This window comes from Alosa sapidissima, chromosome 12, assembly GCF_018492685.1.
Source record: "Alosa sapidissima isolate fAloSap1 chromosome 12, fAloSap1.pri, whole genome shotgun sequence".
Classification (NCBI taxonomy): Eukaryota; Metazoa; Chordata; class Actinopteri; order Clupeiformes; family Clupeidae; genus Alosa; species Alosa sapidissima.
In genome coordinates, this window is record NC_055968.1 from 12,228,923 (window position 1) to 12,246,529 (window position 17,607).

The window sequence follows — 17,607 nt, forward strand, 5'->3', positions numbered from 1 at the left end:
ACCTGGCAACAAACAGAGGCCTCCTGCATAATGCAGTGCTGCCGCCTCCCTCTCCCAACACCCCCGGCCTTCAATATTCACCACCGGCTGTTGCAGCTCAGTGTGCCTCTGTTTGCTTACTCTTGACCTGAAATGGACTGACTGCACACACACACACAAGCCCCCATCCCCCCCTTGCTTGACACTGTTAATTTCTTTGCCAGACACACACACACACTGATTCCCTCCCTACTGTAGGTCTAACCCACCAAGAAGGTAAACATTTAAAAAGGTGCATTTACATTGTTGCCAGTGTGAGACTGATATAAAAAAAAACAAAGAACTTTTTTTTCATAGTAGATGTGAAATTAAAGATAAAGACAGACAAGACAGAAAAGCAGAAAGAAGAGTAAAAAAAGAAAGAAAGAAAGAAAGAAAGAAAGAAAGAAGCAAAAAGAGAAACAACCTTGGCAACTGTGAATACTCTGGGACCTTGTTAACAGTCTCTGCACATGTCTGCGCTCCTCTGATGTTCAGGGACACTGAATTTAAAACACCTTGAAAACTTTTCACCAAGACGCCAGTCACTACTTATTTTCCATTCTGGCTTGTTGTCCGGGTGTTTTCGCTCGGTGGCACTCTGGAGCGGATCGATAAATCAAATCAATACGAGACGTGCGCGTGGTGGTCAATACCTTTCTGTTGGGCGGCTTAAACTCACAGCCATGAAACCAAACCTCCATGAAATGATTTCCTGCCAAGCTGGGCCTCTCCTATATTAACCACGTATTTCATTACTGCATTAGGGAGAGCTCTCCGAGCAAACACACCAAATGATGAACTGTGGCAAGTAACCAGATACTACACTCCAACGAGAAACCCATATCATCTCTAAAAAAAAAAATGATGAGCGCAGGGAGAAATTTGAGAAAACTGTTTGAGGCGATTCATTAAAAGCTAATTAATTTTTAATCTCATATACAATAACACTGAGTTAGATTTTTATACAACGATACATCAAAGTTATATTTTTTACAGATGGCAGCAAGTCCACTGGAAACTGGATGTGTGTGTGTGTGTGTGTGTGTGTGTGTGTGTGTGTGTGTGTGTGTGTGTGTGTGTCTGTGTGTGTGTGTCTGAAAGGTTTCAGATGACAGACTAGTCTTCAGCTAATCCCATGTCCTTCATGATGACCTTCTCCATGGCCAAATAGGCCTCATACTCCTTCTGAGCCTCCTCCTCCATCTGCTCCAGCGACTTCTCCTGTGCCACAGGTTGCTGAAACAACAAATCATTCAAATGAAAAAGAAAAAGAATGACAAACCTCAGATCGAAACTGCATAAGGAAGCACCTCAGATGAAAACAGGCACCTGCAAGACAGACTCAGGATGGTGGGGGGGGGGGGGGGGGGGTGTAGATTGTGCACTGTCTCCATGGCTACACAAACAGCAATGACAAAGTATTTTCTGGCTTTAGTGAAAAAAAGCAGTGGTGAAGGACTGTCTAAACGTTTGTTGACCAAACCCCCTTTTCTGTCTTCATTTACTTGGGTCTCCACAGGGAGAAGGGGACAAGGAAAGAAAACATCCTGGGACGCCCAAGAGGAAAATAAACTAGTTTTGTTTTGATAGATAGCAGCCAGAGGTGGCTCCCTCACAGTTTTGTAGCTCAGGGATAATTTAGATAGGATTCATATGCTTATGATTAAGGCAGCCGTAAGCCGTTTTCGCCTACAGATAAGGTAAGATTCATTTATTTATAAAGCCTATTTTCCAGCACAATGGCCACTCAAAGTGTTTCACACAAATAACAACATGCCAGATGGAGCAGTGTGACTCATCTGCATACCTGGCAACCTATTCTAGCAACAATTTCTAATGACTCACCTGCATACCTGGCAACCTATTCTAGCAACATTTTCTAAAACTAAATTGTAGCATTTTTTAAATACTAAAACTGTCAAGCTAACCACCAAACAGGGCTGCTGTGAAAACGTGTCACATTTTCACATGGTGGTTCATCCTGGACCACAGAACCACATGTTGCAAATGTAAGATTTCAGCTCATTGCATTCTATAATCTTTGATGCATATCATGAGCAGCCACAGGGAACAATGCAGTTTATTTGTCTTTTACATTTACATCTACCCTACCGAATCTCACTCATTGTAATCTGCTCTGTAAACATTCATTTAAGGCCACTGGTGGACTGATAAGCCACCAGGCACTTTGTTTATGTTGATGAAGACAAAGTGCAGTCTGAGGCTGGGCGGGACTCAATAAACAGCTAACCAAATTTGCTGTGTGTGTGAGGATAATTATAGATACACACACACACACACACACACACACACACACACACACACACACACACACACACACACACACACACACACACACACACACACACACAGACTCTCACATGCATGTACACACACACACACACACACACACACACACACACACACACACACACACACACACACACAGATACACACACACACACACACATACATACATAGTGGAAATGATCCTGATCAGCATATTGTTGCCTTCTTATAAGCAAGTTATTCCATAACTTTTCCTTTCATACATAATTACTATCCTAAAATTAAACTAAGCAATAAAGTTGACATTTGAAACAATATAGTCTCAGGTAGTGGACATAAATTGTTTTCCAAAATGTATAGTGTGTATCAACTACACTATTGACTCATGGAGCATTTTGCGCATTTGAGCATTATGACCAACTGCCACCAACTGCAAACAGTGTTCCTAAGAGTGTAGTAACTGTGGCGTGGGGAAAAGTAAAGAGTCGCTTGAAGAACTCACCATCCTCCTCTTGAGATCCTCGGCCTCCGCCTCTTTCTTCTCCTTCGCCCTCACCTCCCGTCTCTTCTCAACGTAGATCAGCCTGTCCACCTCTTTGTCAAAGTACTTGCTTATGCTCTGCTTCTGTACAGCGGAGAAATCAATAACCTTCACTGGAGTGTGTCGCCATGGATGGATTATGAGCCACTGGGCCTCTTGGCACAGACATGAAAATGGCCCCCTCTCCCCACCTGAGGAAGTTAGTAACACAGCAATGGTAGAGGGGTCCGGGGGCATGCCTCCCCAAAACAAAATGTTGAAAAATAACCCCTTAAATTATGTTATGTAAGTTTTGTGGAAAGAAAGGGACAGATTGAGACTTACAAATATGACATAGCTTTCAACAGATTTAAGGCATTAAAGCATCTTGCTGTGAAAAAAGATGGGAATTACAAAGCATGATTATCACACATAGTGTGATCTGTGTTATTTGACGGAGGGGCCCCATTCAAATATCAGGGGTGAATAACATACCCATATATGATTGAGGGGCCCTATTAAGACATATCACATAACATAACCCGTGCTATTTGACTGAGGGGCCCTATTCAGATATCGGGGTGGAGAGCATACAGTAGTAGTGACTTCACGCAAAGGCTTGAACTTCAGGGCCCCTGGGCCTGGACCCGGTAGGCCCATTCAGTAATCCATCCCTTTGTGACACAAGTCAAGTGCACTGTTGCAATTTCAGTGTGAGCATACTGTATTTTTACTGTTAACAGACATCGCCAGAGTGAGCTTTATGAGCATATTCTGATGATAAATCATCATGGCTGTGGGTATTTTCTAACTGTGAGAAGCATTGCAAGCATTTTCTAACGTTCATCCATAGACATCACTGTGCGAGCAATTTCTTACAGTGAGCATTAATAGCACTGTGAGCATGTTCTTACTGCTCATAGACATTACCAGTGAAGAGAGAGTGAAGTTCTGAGTGTTTTTCCTTTACTGCACTGAGCCATTGTTAACACACCTCATTGCTGGAAGGGCTTCTCAGTGTCCAGGGAATCTCCAGGATATGCAATGTGCCAAAGTGGTCAGACACAGCCAGAAGATGCTGCTTTGCTGTTTGAATAAATGAACAGATGTTGTGTAATATACATTACCCATTGGATGCAGAATTTGAATAAGGCATGATTTGATACGGCATATCTGAATGGTCTATATACTCATACAGTATATATATATATATATATATATATATATATATATATATATATATATATATATGTCATGAGCCCTCTCACTCCACCGGGTTACCACCTTAATTGGTTTCCATTATCTTCCACTCTGCTCACCACTCTCTCTACTCAGCCTAACTAGCTCCACCTGTCCCTGCTCTGCTCTGCTCTAATTACTCTGCCAGCTGCGCTGCATTACCCACTAACCTCTCCCAGTATTTAAAGCCCTGTCTTTCAGCTCTCCTTTGTCAGATCGTCTGCAAAGCTCACACCCGGAACCTGTTTGCTCGCGCTTCTGGCTCACTCTTGTTTTGTGACCCCGGACCTGCCTGAATCTTGGATACTCTTCTGCCCCAGAAAACCAGACCTGCTTTCTGCCTTGCTACTACGAATTTGGATTTCCCTTGAACTGTACTTCTGCCTTGTTTCATCCGCCCTGTTGTGTCTGTGTTCCCCCCCCAGGACTTCCGGACCACCCACCACCGGCGTCATAGGACGCATCGCTGCCACTGGGTGGGACACAGACACAGCACATTGGACGGAACCCCTGTATCCCTGTTATTCCCAGTAACCCCTGGAGCCTTCACTCACTCCCTACTTCCCTTTTCCCTTAAGTTTAATAAACTTTCTGGTGTGACGCAATTGTGGTCCTCTGGTCGTCTGTCTGAACCGTGACAGTACGATCTGACCATCATGGACTCAGCGCACACTTTCCCCGACATGGAAACCGACGAACCTGAGCAACCCACCGCCATGCAACGCCTGGAACACACTGAGAGAGGGCTAGCCCGCATGAGCGGCGACATCACCTCCCTGCTTCAGGTCGGCCACCAACAGCATCAGCAGTTCCAGCAGCACCAGCAGCAACTCGCCATGATCATCCAACTCCTCCCCAACCTTACCCCAGCCACTCCGCCCACCAGCCCTGCCCCCGAGTTACCTGCCCCGGTCATTGCAGCCGCTGCTCCGGAACCCAAGATTGGAGACCCCGAGCGGTTCAACGGCGATTCAACCCAGGTCCGGCCATTCCTGACTAGCTGCCGACTTCAGTTCTCCTTGCAGCCAAGGACCTTCGCCACTGAAGGGGCTAAAGTTGGGTATGCCATCACTCACCTGACGGGCCGAGCTCGACTCTGGGGAACAGCAGAGTTCGAACGTCAAACCCCCGCATGTGCAACCTTCAACCTGTTTGCTGAGGAGATGCTGAAGGTGTTTGACCTGGATTCACCAACCGCAGAGGCGTCTCGTGAACTGTTCAGTATTCGACAAGGCAGACGTACAGTCGCAGACCATTCCATCGACTTCCGAACCCTGGCAAGACGAAGTTCTTGGAACACACCATCGTTGGTGGACGCGTTCTTCCATAGCTTGGCCGACTATATCAAGGACGAGTTGGTCTCCCATGAACTGCCTTCCACTCTTGATGAAGCCATCGCACTGACTGTCCGGATCGACAGAAGGATACAGACCCGTCGTCGTGAGAGGGGGCGCCAAGGTCCACCAACTACCGGCATTCGGAGAGATCCGACGGGGCTCCTGTCATCTACTGCCACTCACCCAAGTCAGCTTGACCAGTCTGAGCCCATGGAGATTGGGCGAGCCTCTCTCACTCCTGCAGAGCGCCAGCGCCGCTTCACCTCAAACCTCTGCCTCTATTGTGGAGGTGATGGACATCGTGTGGTAACCTGCCCTTTTAAAAGCCGAAGCTCACCGGGCATAGGGGGAGTCCGGTTGAGCTCAATGACCATCCAGTCCTCCGACCGCAAACCCCTGCTGCAAGTTCACCTCCGCCTCTCTGACTCAACTCACACCCTGGCTGCTCTGGTGGATTCTGGCGCCGAAGCCAACATAATGGACATCAAACTGGCACGCCAACTGGGACTGGAGAACCACCGTTTGACACCTCCTATTCCTGCCCGGGCACTGGACGGACACTTACTCGGATCGGTCACTCATGTCACAGCCCCGGTCTCGATGGGTCTGTCCGGAAACCATCAAGAAACTATCCAGTTTCACCTGCTCCCCTCTCCAGGCCAACCCCTCATCCTGGGTTACCCATGGCTCCGCCGGCACAACCCTCAGCTCGACTGGGTGACCGGGGTGATCAGGGAGTGGGGGGAGGACTGCCACCGAACCTGCCTGCTTGCTGCCGCACTACCCCCTCGGCCAGTACCCACTAACTCCGCTCCTGACCTCTCCAATGTCCCAGAATGCTACCATGGTCTCAGAGAAGTGTTTAACAAAGCAAGAGCCACATCTCTGCCCCCTCACCGACCGTACGACTGTGCCATCGACCTCCTCCCTGGAACAGCCCCTCCAAAGGGCCGTCTTTATTCGTTGTCTGCTCCTGAAAGAAAGTCCATGGAGGACTACATCAACGACTCTCTGTCCGCAGGATTAATCCGTCCATCTTCATCTCCTGCTGGTGCTGGCTTCTTCTTTGTGGGGAAGAAGGACGGATCTCTTCGCCCCTGCATCGACTACAGGGGACTCAACGACATCACAGTGAAAAACCGTTACCCTCTGCCTCTGCTCACCTCTGCCTTTGAGTTGCTCCAGGGAGCCACTGTTTTTACCAAGTTGGATCTCAGAAACGCTTACCACCTAGTGCGGATCCGGGAGGGAGATGAATGGAAAACCGCATTCAATACACCAACAGGCCACTACGAGTATCTGGTTATGCCTTTTGGCCTCACCAATGCTCCTGCTGTGTTCCAGGCTCTAGTGAATGATGTGCTGCGGGACATGTTAAACAAGTTTGTCTTCGTTTACCTGGATGACATCTTAATCTACTCCAGAAACCTGTCTGAACACACCCGCCATGTCCAGCAAGTCCTTCATCGTCTCCTGGAGAATTCCCTCTACGCCAAGGCAGAGAAATGTGAGTTTCACGTCAAGACAGTGGCCTTCCTGGGGTACATAGTGGCAGAGGGAAGTATCCAAATGGATCCTGCCAAAATATCAGCAGTCACTTCATGGCCAGTTCCGGAGAACAGAAAGAAGCTGCAACAGTTTCTGGGGTTTGCTAACTTCTATAGAAAGTTTATCCGGAACTACAGTACCATTGCTGCCCCTCTCACTGCTCTAACCAGCACCAAGCAACCCTTCACCTGGACCCCAGCAGCCGACAAAGCCTTCAGTACCCTCAAGGTAAGGTTCACCTCCGCTCCCATCCTCCAGATGCCTGATGTGGACCGGCAATTCATTGTGGAGGTGGACGCCTCGGATGTGGGAGTTGGTGCTGTGATTTCTCAGTGGGCTGCGGAGGATAGGAAGCTACATCCCTGTGCCTTTTTCTCACGTCGGTTGTCCCCCTCTGAGTGCAATTACGACATAGGGAACCGAGAGCTGCTGGCTGTGAAGCTTGCCTTGGAGGAGTGGCGTCACTGGCTGGAGGGGTCCACCATTCCATTTCTCGTTTGGACCGATCATAAGAACTTGGAGTACATCCGCACGGCCAAACGGTTGAACTCCAGGCAGTCCCGCTGGGCCCTGTTCTTCACCAGGTTTAATTTCACTCTGTCATACCGGCCTGGATCACGCAACACCAAGCCAGACGCCCTCTCCCGTCAATTCCAGAAGGATGACACCCCCTCCAAGGATCCTGTGTCGATTCTGCCAAGTCCCTGCATCGTAGCAGCTCTGACCTGGGCTGTTGAGGAACAGGTGCTGGAAGCTCTCCGTAACCAGCCAGGTCCCAGCGCTTGCCCAGCTGACCGCCTGTTTGTCCCCGAAAACCTGAGGTCCCAGGTCATTCAGTGGGGACATGACTCCCGCCTAGCTTGTCACCCTGGCTCCACCCGCACTTACAACCTGCTCGCCCAGAGGTTCTGGTGGCCCTCTCTGAGAAGGGATGTACGGGAATTCGTCCAAGCCTGCCCCATCTGCAACCAACACAAGTCGTCCTGCCAGCCCCCAGCCGGATTGCTGCAGCCCCTGCCTGTGCCCAGACGTCCCTGGTCTCACATCGCCCTTGACTTTGTCACAGGGCTGCCCCCTTCAAGTGGCATGACCGTCATTCTGACCATAGTTGACCGATTCAGCAAGATGGCACACTTCGTTCCCCTCCCCAAGCTCCCAACCGCCAAGGAGACCGCCCAGGTGGTCCTGGAACACGTCTTCCGGATCCACGGACTGCCAAGGGATGTAGTTTCTGACCGTGGCCCACAATTCTCCTCCGCCTTTTGGAAGGAGTTCTGTCACCTGCTGGGAGCCACAGTCAGTCTGACTTCCGGATTCCATCCCCAATCCAATGGGCAGTCAGAGCGGGCAAATCAGGAGCTCGAGAAGGCACTGCGATGCATGACCTCACGCAACCCCCACTCCTGGTCGCAGCAATTGACATGGGTGGAGTACGCACACAATTCTCTGACCTGCTCTGCCATCGGTATGTCCCCCTTCCAATGTGTTTATGGATACCAGCCTCCTCTATTTGCCAGCCAGGAAGGGGAGGTTACTTGCCCATCTGCACTTGCTTTTGCCCGTCGATGTCGCCGCACCTGGTCACAAGCCCGAGCCACACTCCTCAGATCCGTTGCCAGCTACACTACCGGGGCCAACCGTCGGAGAATTCCTGCTCCCACCTACCATGTTGGTCAAAGGGTGTGGTTGTCATCGAAGAACCTGCCACTCAGGGTGGAGTCGCAAAAGCTGGCACCTCGGTTCCTTGGCCCATTCCCTATTGTAAGAGTGATTAGCCCAACTGCTGTCCGGCTCCAACTGCCTAATTCCATGAGGGTGCACCCCACTTTCCATGTGTCTAAGATTAAGCCCATTCATGAGAGTCCGCTGGTCCCTGCTGCGCCTTCTCCTCCTCCTCCACGGCTCGTCGATGGTGGTCTGGTTTACACCGTCCGCCGCCTGCTTCGGTCCAGACGGAGGGGTAGGGGTCTCCAGTACCTCATTGACTGGGAGGGCTATGGACCTGAGGAAAGGACCTGGGTCCCGGCTAGTCGGATTGTGGATCGGACTCTCATCACCGCCTTCCACCGACGGCATCCTGATCAACCTGCAATCCGTAGGGGCCGCCCCAGAGGGGTCCCTGACCGTCCTGCCCGCTCGGCTTCCTGTCCTGTGCCTGACCCTGTCTCGGGACCTGTCCCATCTCCCGACCACGACCCTCCGGCTTCCTCCGAGGATGAGGACGTTCACTCGGACCGTTCGGAGGAGTTCTAGCCCTCCTCCGGCTCCCCTCCTCCCGCCCGGCGTGGTGTTGCTCTTGGGACTTCTGGGGCCGTCCCTTGGGGGGGGGGTTCTGTCATGAGCCCTCTCACTCCACCGGGTTACCACCTTAATTGGTTTCCATTATCTTCCACTCTGCTCACCACTCTCTCTACTCAGCCTAACTAGCTCCACCTGTCCCTGCTCTGCTCTGCTCTAATTACTCTGCCAGCTGCGCTGCATTACCCACTAACCTCTCCCAGTATTTAAAGCCCTGTCTTTCAGCTCTCCTTTGTCAGATCGTCTGCAAAGCTCACACCCGGAACCTGTTTGCTCGCGCTTCTGGCTCACTCTTGTTTTGTGACCCCGGACCTGCCTGAATCTTGGATACTCTTCTGCCCCAGAAAACCAGACCTGCTTTCTGCCTTGCTACTACGAATTTGGATTTCCCTTGAACTGTACTTCTGCCTTGTTTCATCCGCCCTGTTGTGTCTGTGTTCCCCCCCCAGGACTTCCGGACCACCCACCACCGGCGTCATAGGACGCATCGCTGCCACTGGGTGGGACACAGACACAGCACATTGGACGGAACCCCTGTATCCCTGTTATTCCCAGTAACCCCTGGAGCCTTCACTCACTCCCTACTTCCCTTTTCCCTTAAGTTTAATAAACTTTCTGGTGTGACGCAATTGTGGTCCTCTGGTCGTCTGTCTGAACCGTGACATATATATATATATCCTATATAGTATAGACCCTTTCAATCTGTTCCTAGGGGGTTTCCGGTTAAAACGTTCAAAACCAACGCAGATACCAGATGAAAATAAATCTGACTTTAATGTATTGCTCCACAAAATGTTGACATTGTACATTTTTTTTTTTTTTTTTTTTTTGTCGCCAGGTTACCATTAGCTCAATGTTGTTTTCTGTGCCACCGAAATGCCTTAGGAATGCATATGTTTGTTTATGCAGTTGAAAGGGTCTATAGGTCTATAGTCCTCCTGTGTCTAACATGCTTCTTTTGAGTGACGTTGTGCAGCATGGTCATAATAAGGGAGAACTCACAGGAGATGATCCAGGGCTTGATGCTGGTGATCTGAAAGGTGGTGATGTTCTGGACCTGCGAGGGCTCGTGGGTCTTTTCCAGCAGATCCCACACCTCGATACTGCCGTCCTCCTTCCCGATGAAGAACACACCCGGCCGGGAGCCGGACCAACAGCCCTTAGTGCACCGGGTCTGGGAGCAGTGGGACAGGATGATGGGGCTCACCTGCAAAGGCAAGAGATCAGCCACATCCCAAAAGGAGCATTGAGTATGAAAGTGTTCTGTTAGCGGGCAGAAATCAGACCATGGTAACTTCTATGCACCAGAAAAAAAAAAAAAGACTACAAGAACTACAAAAGAATTTACATGCACACCCAAACCAAGTACTGTACACAGTGACACAGTACACACATGGTATGTAGCACAGACAGAACAACTAGACCCCTGCATGTTGCACATACATCTCCAGTTTAATGGTCTCAATTCAGGATAGGTTGAACCACTCGTATAATACACTGGGGGAATCCCAGTGCTTAGACATGTCCTTCTCATATAGTTCTTAACACATTATAGATTACACTTAAATGCAGTGCATGCTTGATATGAAGACATACATGCCCAGGCTTTACACGTCTAAGCAAGAAAGTGTGGGCGTTTAATGGCGGAAAACTATTTCATTTCCATGATATGTATAGCCTACTTGAGCTCTGTGATCAAGAAGTACATCGTGCACCAACATGCAAACTAAAGAATGACAGCTAGAAAGACAGAGGAAATAAGTCACCTAAAAAGCAACATGCTCTGAGAATGACGAAGAAAACAAGAACCTGCCATAAACTGTATAAAGATAAAGATGTTTTTCCATTCTGACCCAATCCATCAGTCTAAGAGTCCATGTGCACCACTAATGAATAAGATTCAGTGTCACCCCAAAGACACCTTACTTTTACCCAAGTACCCTACCTTTAAATTGTTTTAAATTGTTCTAGAATTGTTGGGAGAATTGCTTTAAAAAGCTTTTAACTGTCTACCATGTTGTAAGTTGCTTTGGTTAAAAATGTGTCAGCCAATTGTAATGTAATGTAGCCTAATGCAACCTAAGCATGAATCAGGGGAAACGTTGTGCACAGCAATAAAGACTTCACTTAAGTTGGTGATGGTGGCACGCCGATGTCAGCACTTGTGTAAGCACTTCTGTGCATGTTGAGGCTACACTCAATACGAGCTCTGCTGAACGTTGCACTGCGGTCCGCTCTGCTGTCGATGTCTGTGGATTTACCATGACCCCTTCTTTCCAGATGGCAAACGTCCAGCCGCCTACTGTCAAGATGATGTCCTCGAAGAATGGCGAGCGGCGGACAGTGTTCACCAGACCATCGTGGATAATGTAACGGTGGCTGGGTTTGGGACCTGAGAGAGAGAGAGAGGGAGGGAGAGGGAGAGAGGGAGAGAGAGAGAGAGAGAGAGAGAGAGAGAGAGAGAGAGAGAGAGAGAAAGAAGTAAGGAAAAGAAAAGGAGAGAGGTAAAAGAAAGCTCTGGTTGAATAACTATTTCTGCAGATGCACCAAGGACTATTATAGGCATATGCGTCTGTGTGTGGGTGTGTGTGTGTGTGTGTGTCTCTCTCTCTCTCTCTCTGTGTGTGTGTGTGTGTGTGTGTACATGACATTTTTACAGCATAGATTCATATACCCATATCCGCTATAATTCACTATGGAAAGCAGCATTTGCCGGGAGGGAATAAATATTTTCATCTCATCAGAGTTCAATTACACAGCAAGACGGATATGGGGTTTATACACAACAATTTCCTCTTCATGCAAAACCAATAATCCATCCTCCCACTCCGTACGATATGTTGTGCAATTTACTGAATAATCGAATGCACAAACCCTGCCAAAGTAAACTTGACAGGACAGACCATAATCTCATAACCAGTAATTAACTCAAAATTGCTGTGTTTGATTTTCAGGGAGACTCAGTCATGAAGAAATTGGATTTAATTAGTCCCTCTTGGCTCTCTGTCAATGGCAATACCTCAACATAAATCCAATGAAATGTGTCACAGAGGGAAACCTCAGCTATGCGTAAGGAGAGAGTAAAGGTGTTAGATAAGGCTGACATTGTTTGCGACTAGACTCAGTGACCTCCTTCAGGCAGCGAGATTTTTCAGATATTAAATAACTAGACATGCCACGGCACTGTGGCTGCTGAGTCTGATGAAGAGCCCAAGGGCTCCAAACGTCATTTGTGTTGGGGATTGAACTCAAATAAACTAAAAAAACGGAGGGCAAGTGTGCGGAACTTTTGGCTCCTGCACCTTAATTTGTATGTGCGCACGTTCCCTAACTAAAAAGGTACTGTGGCTGCTCATTTCATGCAACATCATGGCTGTAAATGAACACTGACTGCAACAAATATATGTGGATGTTGCATTTGTCTGTATATTGTATTATAATCTTCTCTTACTAAACAGTCTTCCAGAGTCATTATCCTTCTCCATCTTCCAGTCTGTGTATATCAGCTCACCATCCTGAAGGCAAAAGAGATAACAGAGATTCTCGGATCTGGTAGTAGCACAGACACACACACATACACACACACACACACACACACACACAGATAACAGAGTTTTTTGGATCTGGTAGTAGCACAGACACACACACACACACACACACACACACACATACACACACACACAGATAACAGAGTTTTTTGGATCTGGTAGTAGCACAGACACACACACACACACACACACACACACACAGACACACAGACACACAGACACACAGACACACATTTATGAGCATCGTAATCTGAATCATCTTCATAACACGGAATTCCTGGAAGAGAGGTGCCAACAGCACGTTTCTGCGGTTATTGCTCATTATCAAATGACTGCATCATTGCTTAATATACATGACTTGAGTGTTGTTGCTCACCTCTGTTCCGACATAGAACTTGGTACAGATATCCTCCAAAGGTTTCAGGTTCTTGGCTGAGGGAACTCGGAGCAGACTGTAGTCAGGTATGTCCGATCTCTCAGCATAGACTGTGGCTGTTCAAATACATTTGCAGTAGCACCATATGAATGTTGTGGATTATGTGGGATATCTTATTAATTAATATGACTATTGCAAAAAAAACAAATTGCCAAAAACATTTTTCTAGTTGCTGTTTAGTTTAGCTGTTTAATTTATAGCCAATGCTACTTGGCAACAATTGCTATTGCATAACACAGCATAGCACAGAACAGCATGTCTACAGTATGTAATGCCGTATTTCAGGCTATATAAATCTATTTATTTTGACAAACATAATAGAAAATAACGAGTGGCCATTTCCTACGATGATCTACTTCTTCCCCTGGGTCTAGTGATATCAGAGATGTGTAAACCCCAGAGCCTGGGCCCTCTCACTGTAGGACACACAGAGGGGAGGAGGAGCCGGCAGCTCAGTGATCTGTCCAGCCAGCGATGCACGGCCGAGGGCAAGGGCGTAGGGAGGACACAGGGTCGACCGGGAGACGGCAGGGCAGGGTCAGGGGTAATACCTTTGGTGGCCCTCTGCCTCAGTAGTATAAGTGTCCGCTGAAGCCAAGGTCAAAACTGACCACTTACATGCCTCCATATCTGTATCAGTGAGATATCTGAGAATGGGATCCAGTTACAGCTCTTTCTTTCTCTCTCTCTCTTTCTCTTTCTCTCACACACTGTCTCTTTCTTTTCCCTTGATTCTTCCTGCTTTTCATAGTTAATAAATATTTAGATTTGTGTAGATTTTCATTGTATACATACAGTACGTACATGACGCTATATACTAGTCACTATAATCAGTGGTCAGATGGCGAGGTCCATCTCTTACAGAGCTCAGGGCCAGTGGTGCTAGAAGGCTGTGAATCTGACACCTCTCCATGTCACACTTTTCAATTAGGTCCAAGCAGCACTGCCAGTGGCCTACCACAGGCGCCTGACCAGCACTCATTACTCAGTCTGTCGCCTTTATGCCATAGGGGACTGGCCTGTTAATTACTTAAACCAACAGGGATATGATGGGGGGAGAGAGAGAGAGAGTGAGAGAGAGAGGTGGAGGGAAAGAGGGAGGAAGAGGAAGAGACAGAGGAAGGCCCAGTAGAGCAAAGTTCTACGTGACTCCATTACAGAAAGCCACACACCACTTTTTTTTTTTTTCTGCTCTAACAGCGAATTAAATTCATGACCTCACTATAATTTTGAATTAATATAGGGAGACATCGGAGGCAGGAACAAAGACTTGCCTCTTCTGGAGACATCTTCTGGCTCCGGGAGCTTATTGCAAACAGCTGACAGTCAACAAAGCCTAATGGCTCTGCTTTGTCTGGGAGCGATTGCTTAATAAAACGCCATGAAACCAGAGAAGTGTGTGTGTGTGTGTGTTTGTGTGCGTGTGGAGGGGGGTGTCTGTCAGGGAGCCATGGCCTGCTGATCACTGGGATCACTGATCCATCCATGGGGGGAACCTGAGATGCTTTCCCCCATCCCCACCCCAGGCCTATGAAGTCCTCCAGCACACGGACACCCCTGAGGTCTGCTGCAGATCACAGACATGACTCAAAGGGACATGACTCCTGTCCTCAGATGGACCCTGCGTTCAGAACATTCTCTCCCTCACCACACACTGCACTATGTACAGTATATAGTGTATAACCACCTAGTGCACTAGTTAATCACTATATAACGGTTATTCTCTATACAGTGCACTATGGAGGGAATAAGTGGATGTTACAAACACAGAGGGAGAGAGAGACAGAGAGAGAGAGAGAGAGAGAGAGAGAGAGAGAGAGAGAGAGAGAGAGAGAGAGAGAGAGAGAGAGAGAGAGAGACAGAAAGAGAGAGGGAGAGAGATACAAAGGCAAGATGATCACTTCCTTGTATGCTGCACTGTGAACTGTGAACAATCTAGAAGTAGATAATTTATAAAGACAAGGAAGTGGTTTGGGTTGTTACATGTGGAATGTGAGAATGTCAGTGCATTATCTGAGTTTTATAGATTATTCATGACGTAGGAAACCCCATCAGCAACTTACCCACTTGGCTGTCACTTGTGTTGTGTCGCAGGCAAAATTTGAGTGGACTGTATTCACCGCTGCTGTCAATCTTTGGAAGGGACACCTAGGAAGTATCAAAGATATCAAACACTGTTAGAGAAACATGAAAGACATTAAACAGTGTTAGATAAAACCTGACAAGTGCCTCTAGTAAGGAAATAAGCAGCATGAACAACCACAGTGGTTGATTTCTGTTGGTTAAGTTTTAAATGCGTTGTTCACACAGATAAGATAAGCAACAACGTAGACACAGATTTGTGGGGACCTTCATGAGAGGCTTCCAGGACAGGTCGAGGTGTTTGAACATGTTGGGCACGCCGTGCGGGTTGTCCAGTGGCCTCTCGTCCGTCTTCTGCTTCTTCTCCTCCAGAGGATGCCCACCTGTCCATGGCACACGGATGTCCCAGAACATCACACAGCTGGGATGGAGCGGTGGGGACAAGGAGAACAATTCCTCATAACACGGTCAAATTTGTTACTGTATGTTTAAACAATGATGATCAATCTGATGTTAATTAAAACCTACAGAAATCTATACATATTCATTCAAAACATTACTAATCAAGTGTCATATACTCTAGAATAGCTTTAATAAGTAAATCCATCCATAGATTCATTCATATAGGCATATATAGTATACCATTCATATATCATTCATATGTCTAAGTCTTTGTTTAAGGAGAACGAGGAGAACATACCAGTCTGGAGCACAGGTAACAATTTGCACACAGGTACCGGCCTTGTTCTCTGTCGGAATCCCTGTTCTGGACACCTATGAATGGACAACCCAAATAAAAGTCTTAATCCTACCAATGGCCATGTGTTTCCATAAAAGTGCTGACCTGAACTGTCCCCCAGTCTCCTCTCAAGGTGATTAGTACCTGCTTTCACGGAGACCCAGTGATGGGCAGTCAATACACAAGACACATTTACAGCAGGGTGAGGTCACCCAGTGTCCTCTCTGACCTTGGGGTGCCTGCCGTAACCGGTCATCGGCATACCATTTCTTGGTTGTCAATAATCAGTTTAACCCCTGACCTCTATAGACAAGCCCTGCTGATATTGTACAGCAGTAAATTACCTTACAGTAAATCTTACTGGGCATCATAAACAGTCTTTTTTTGTTTTGTTTTGTCAAAGTGGTTCTCAGACTGATATGAAGCCAAATTGACATTAGCTAATTGGAGCGGAGGGAAATCTTTAAGGTGATAGGAGATTGAGCCCAGCCCTTTTCTGACTGAAGTGTCTCCAGTATCAGTGGGTTTAAATTAAGTGTGAACACTTTAAAGCACCTAATGTGTATTGAGCTCCAAGTGCGGTGGCAGGCACTTTGTTTAAAGCGTTTGCTCAAGATCAGATAAAATAACAGCTCTGCGCTGCTGCACTCTCTGAAGAAAGTGGCCTGTCAGAGTTTCCACTATGGCCAAGTGTCAATCAAATGAATGTAAACAAACAATGCACACAGTTCTAACTGTGACATGGACAAATTACTTCCACAAAGGCGTTTTATGCCATGAGCACCAAAGTACCAAAAAGCCATTAAAACAAAACAAAATCTTGTGTCAGACTGCATTCTTTAATGCAAAAGCATGTAAATGGTGATGACCTGTCAAAAGAGCTTATTTGACTGGGACTTCAATCACTACCCCCACCCCATTTCCACCCCCTACCACCACCCCGTCACCCCGGAGTACCTCGAAGCCTTCCGGGAGCCATTGTATGTCCGTAATTGGTGCTTTGTGACCAGCGTCTATGCCGGAGACGGCACAGTAGCGCACGACGGGAGTTTCGCTTTCCAGCTTGTCCTCGAAGCCCTGCTGTGAAGACAAACACAAAGGGATTACAGTACTCCGCCAGGCGACAGGCTCTCGTCGGCCGACAGCTGCCCGCCATACTGCCATACGCACAGAGGAAACAGGAGAGAGAGACAGAGAGAGAGAGAGAGAGAGAGAGAGAGAGAGTGGAGATTTTCACAATGCCTTGTTTATGGAAAAAGACCTCTAGAAATGGACTTCAGTGTTGAAGAGGCCATAATGAAGGACATTGTTTTGTTTTTGCCACAATACTGCTTTGCACAGTGAGTCTTTCAAATAGGCATGGCCTTGAAAGCAAATCTCTTGGCCTTGATAAGGATTCCTCCAGCACTGGGGCTTCTGAGAGCTGTCCTTCACTGAGTTAAAGGCTGAGGTTTGGTACTGGACAAATGAGGTCATATGTAATGTGTGTGTGCAATTTGTGTCTGTGTGTCTGTGTGTGTGTGTTTGTGTATGCATAAGTCAGAGTGTCT

At 47.6% G+C, this 17,607-nt stretch overlaps 1 protein-coding gene across 1 annotated transcript in view; it reads right to left on the reverse strand.

Annotated features, from left to right (window-relative positions):
* Positions 1 to 929: 929 nt before the first annotated feature.
* Positions 930 to 17,607, reverse strand: part of dnai3 (dynein axonemal intermediate chain 3) — a 27,005-nt gene continuing 10,327 nt past the window's right edge. Inside the window, exons 13-23 of the mRNA XM_042056672.1 lie at positions 17,015 to 17,137; positions 16,019 to 16,092; positions 15,586 to 15,739; positions 15,300 to 15,384; positions 13,177 to 13,292; positions 12,704 to 12,767; positions 11,514 to 11,644; positions 10,255 to 10,459; positions 3,825 to 3,916; positions 2,813 to 2,935; positions 930 to 1,257 (exon numbers count right to left, since the gene is read on the reverse strand). Of these exons, the coding sequence (XP_041912606.1) occupies positions 1,138 to 1,257; positions 2,813 to 2,935; positions 3,825 to 3,916; positions 10,255 to 10,459; positions 11,514 to 11,644; positions 12,704 to 12,767; positions 13,177 to 13,292; positions 15,300 to 15,384; positions 15,586 to 15,739; positions 16,019 to 16,092; positions 17,015 to 17,137 (1,287 nt within the window). The 3' untranslated portion in view covers positions 930 to 1,137. The remainder of the gene's footprint in view (positions 1,258 to 2,812; positions 2,936 to 3,824; positions 3,917 to 10,254; positions 10,460 to 11,513; positions 11,645 to 12,703; positions 12,768 to 13,176; positions 13,293 to 15,299; positions 15,385 to 15,585; positions 15,740 to 16,018; positions 16,093 to 17,014; positions 17,138 to 17,607) is intronic.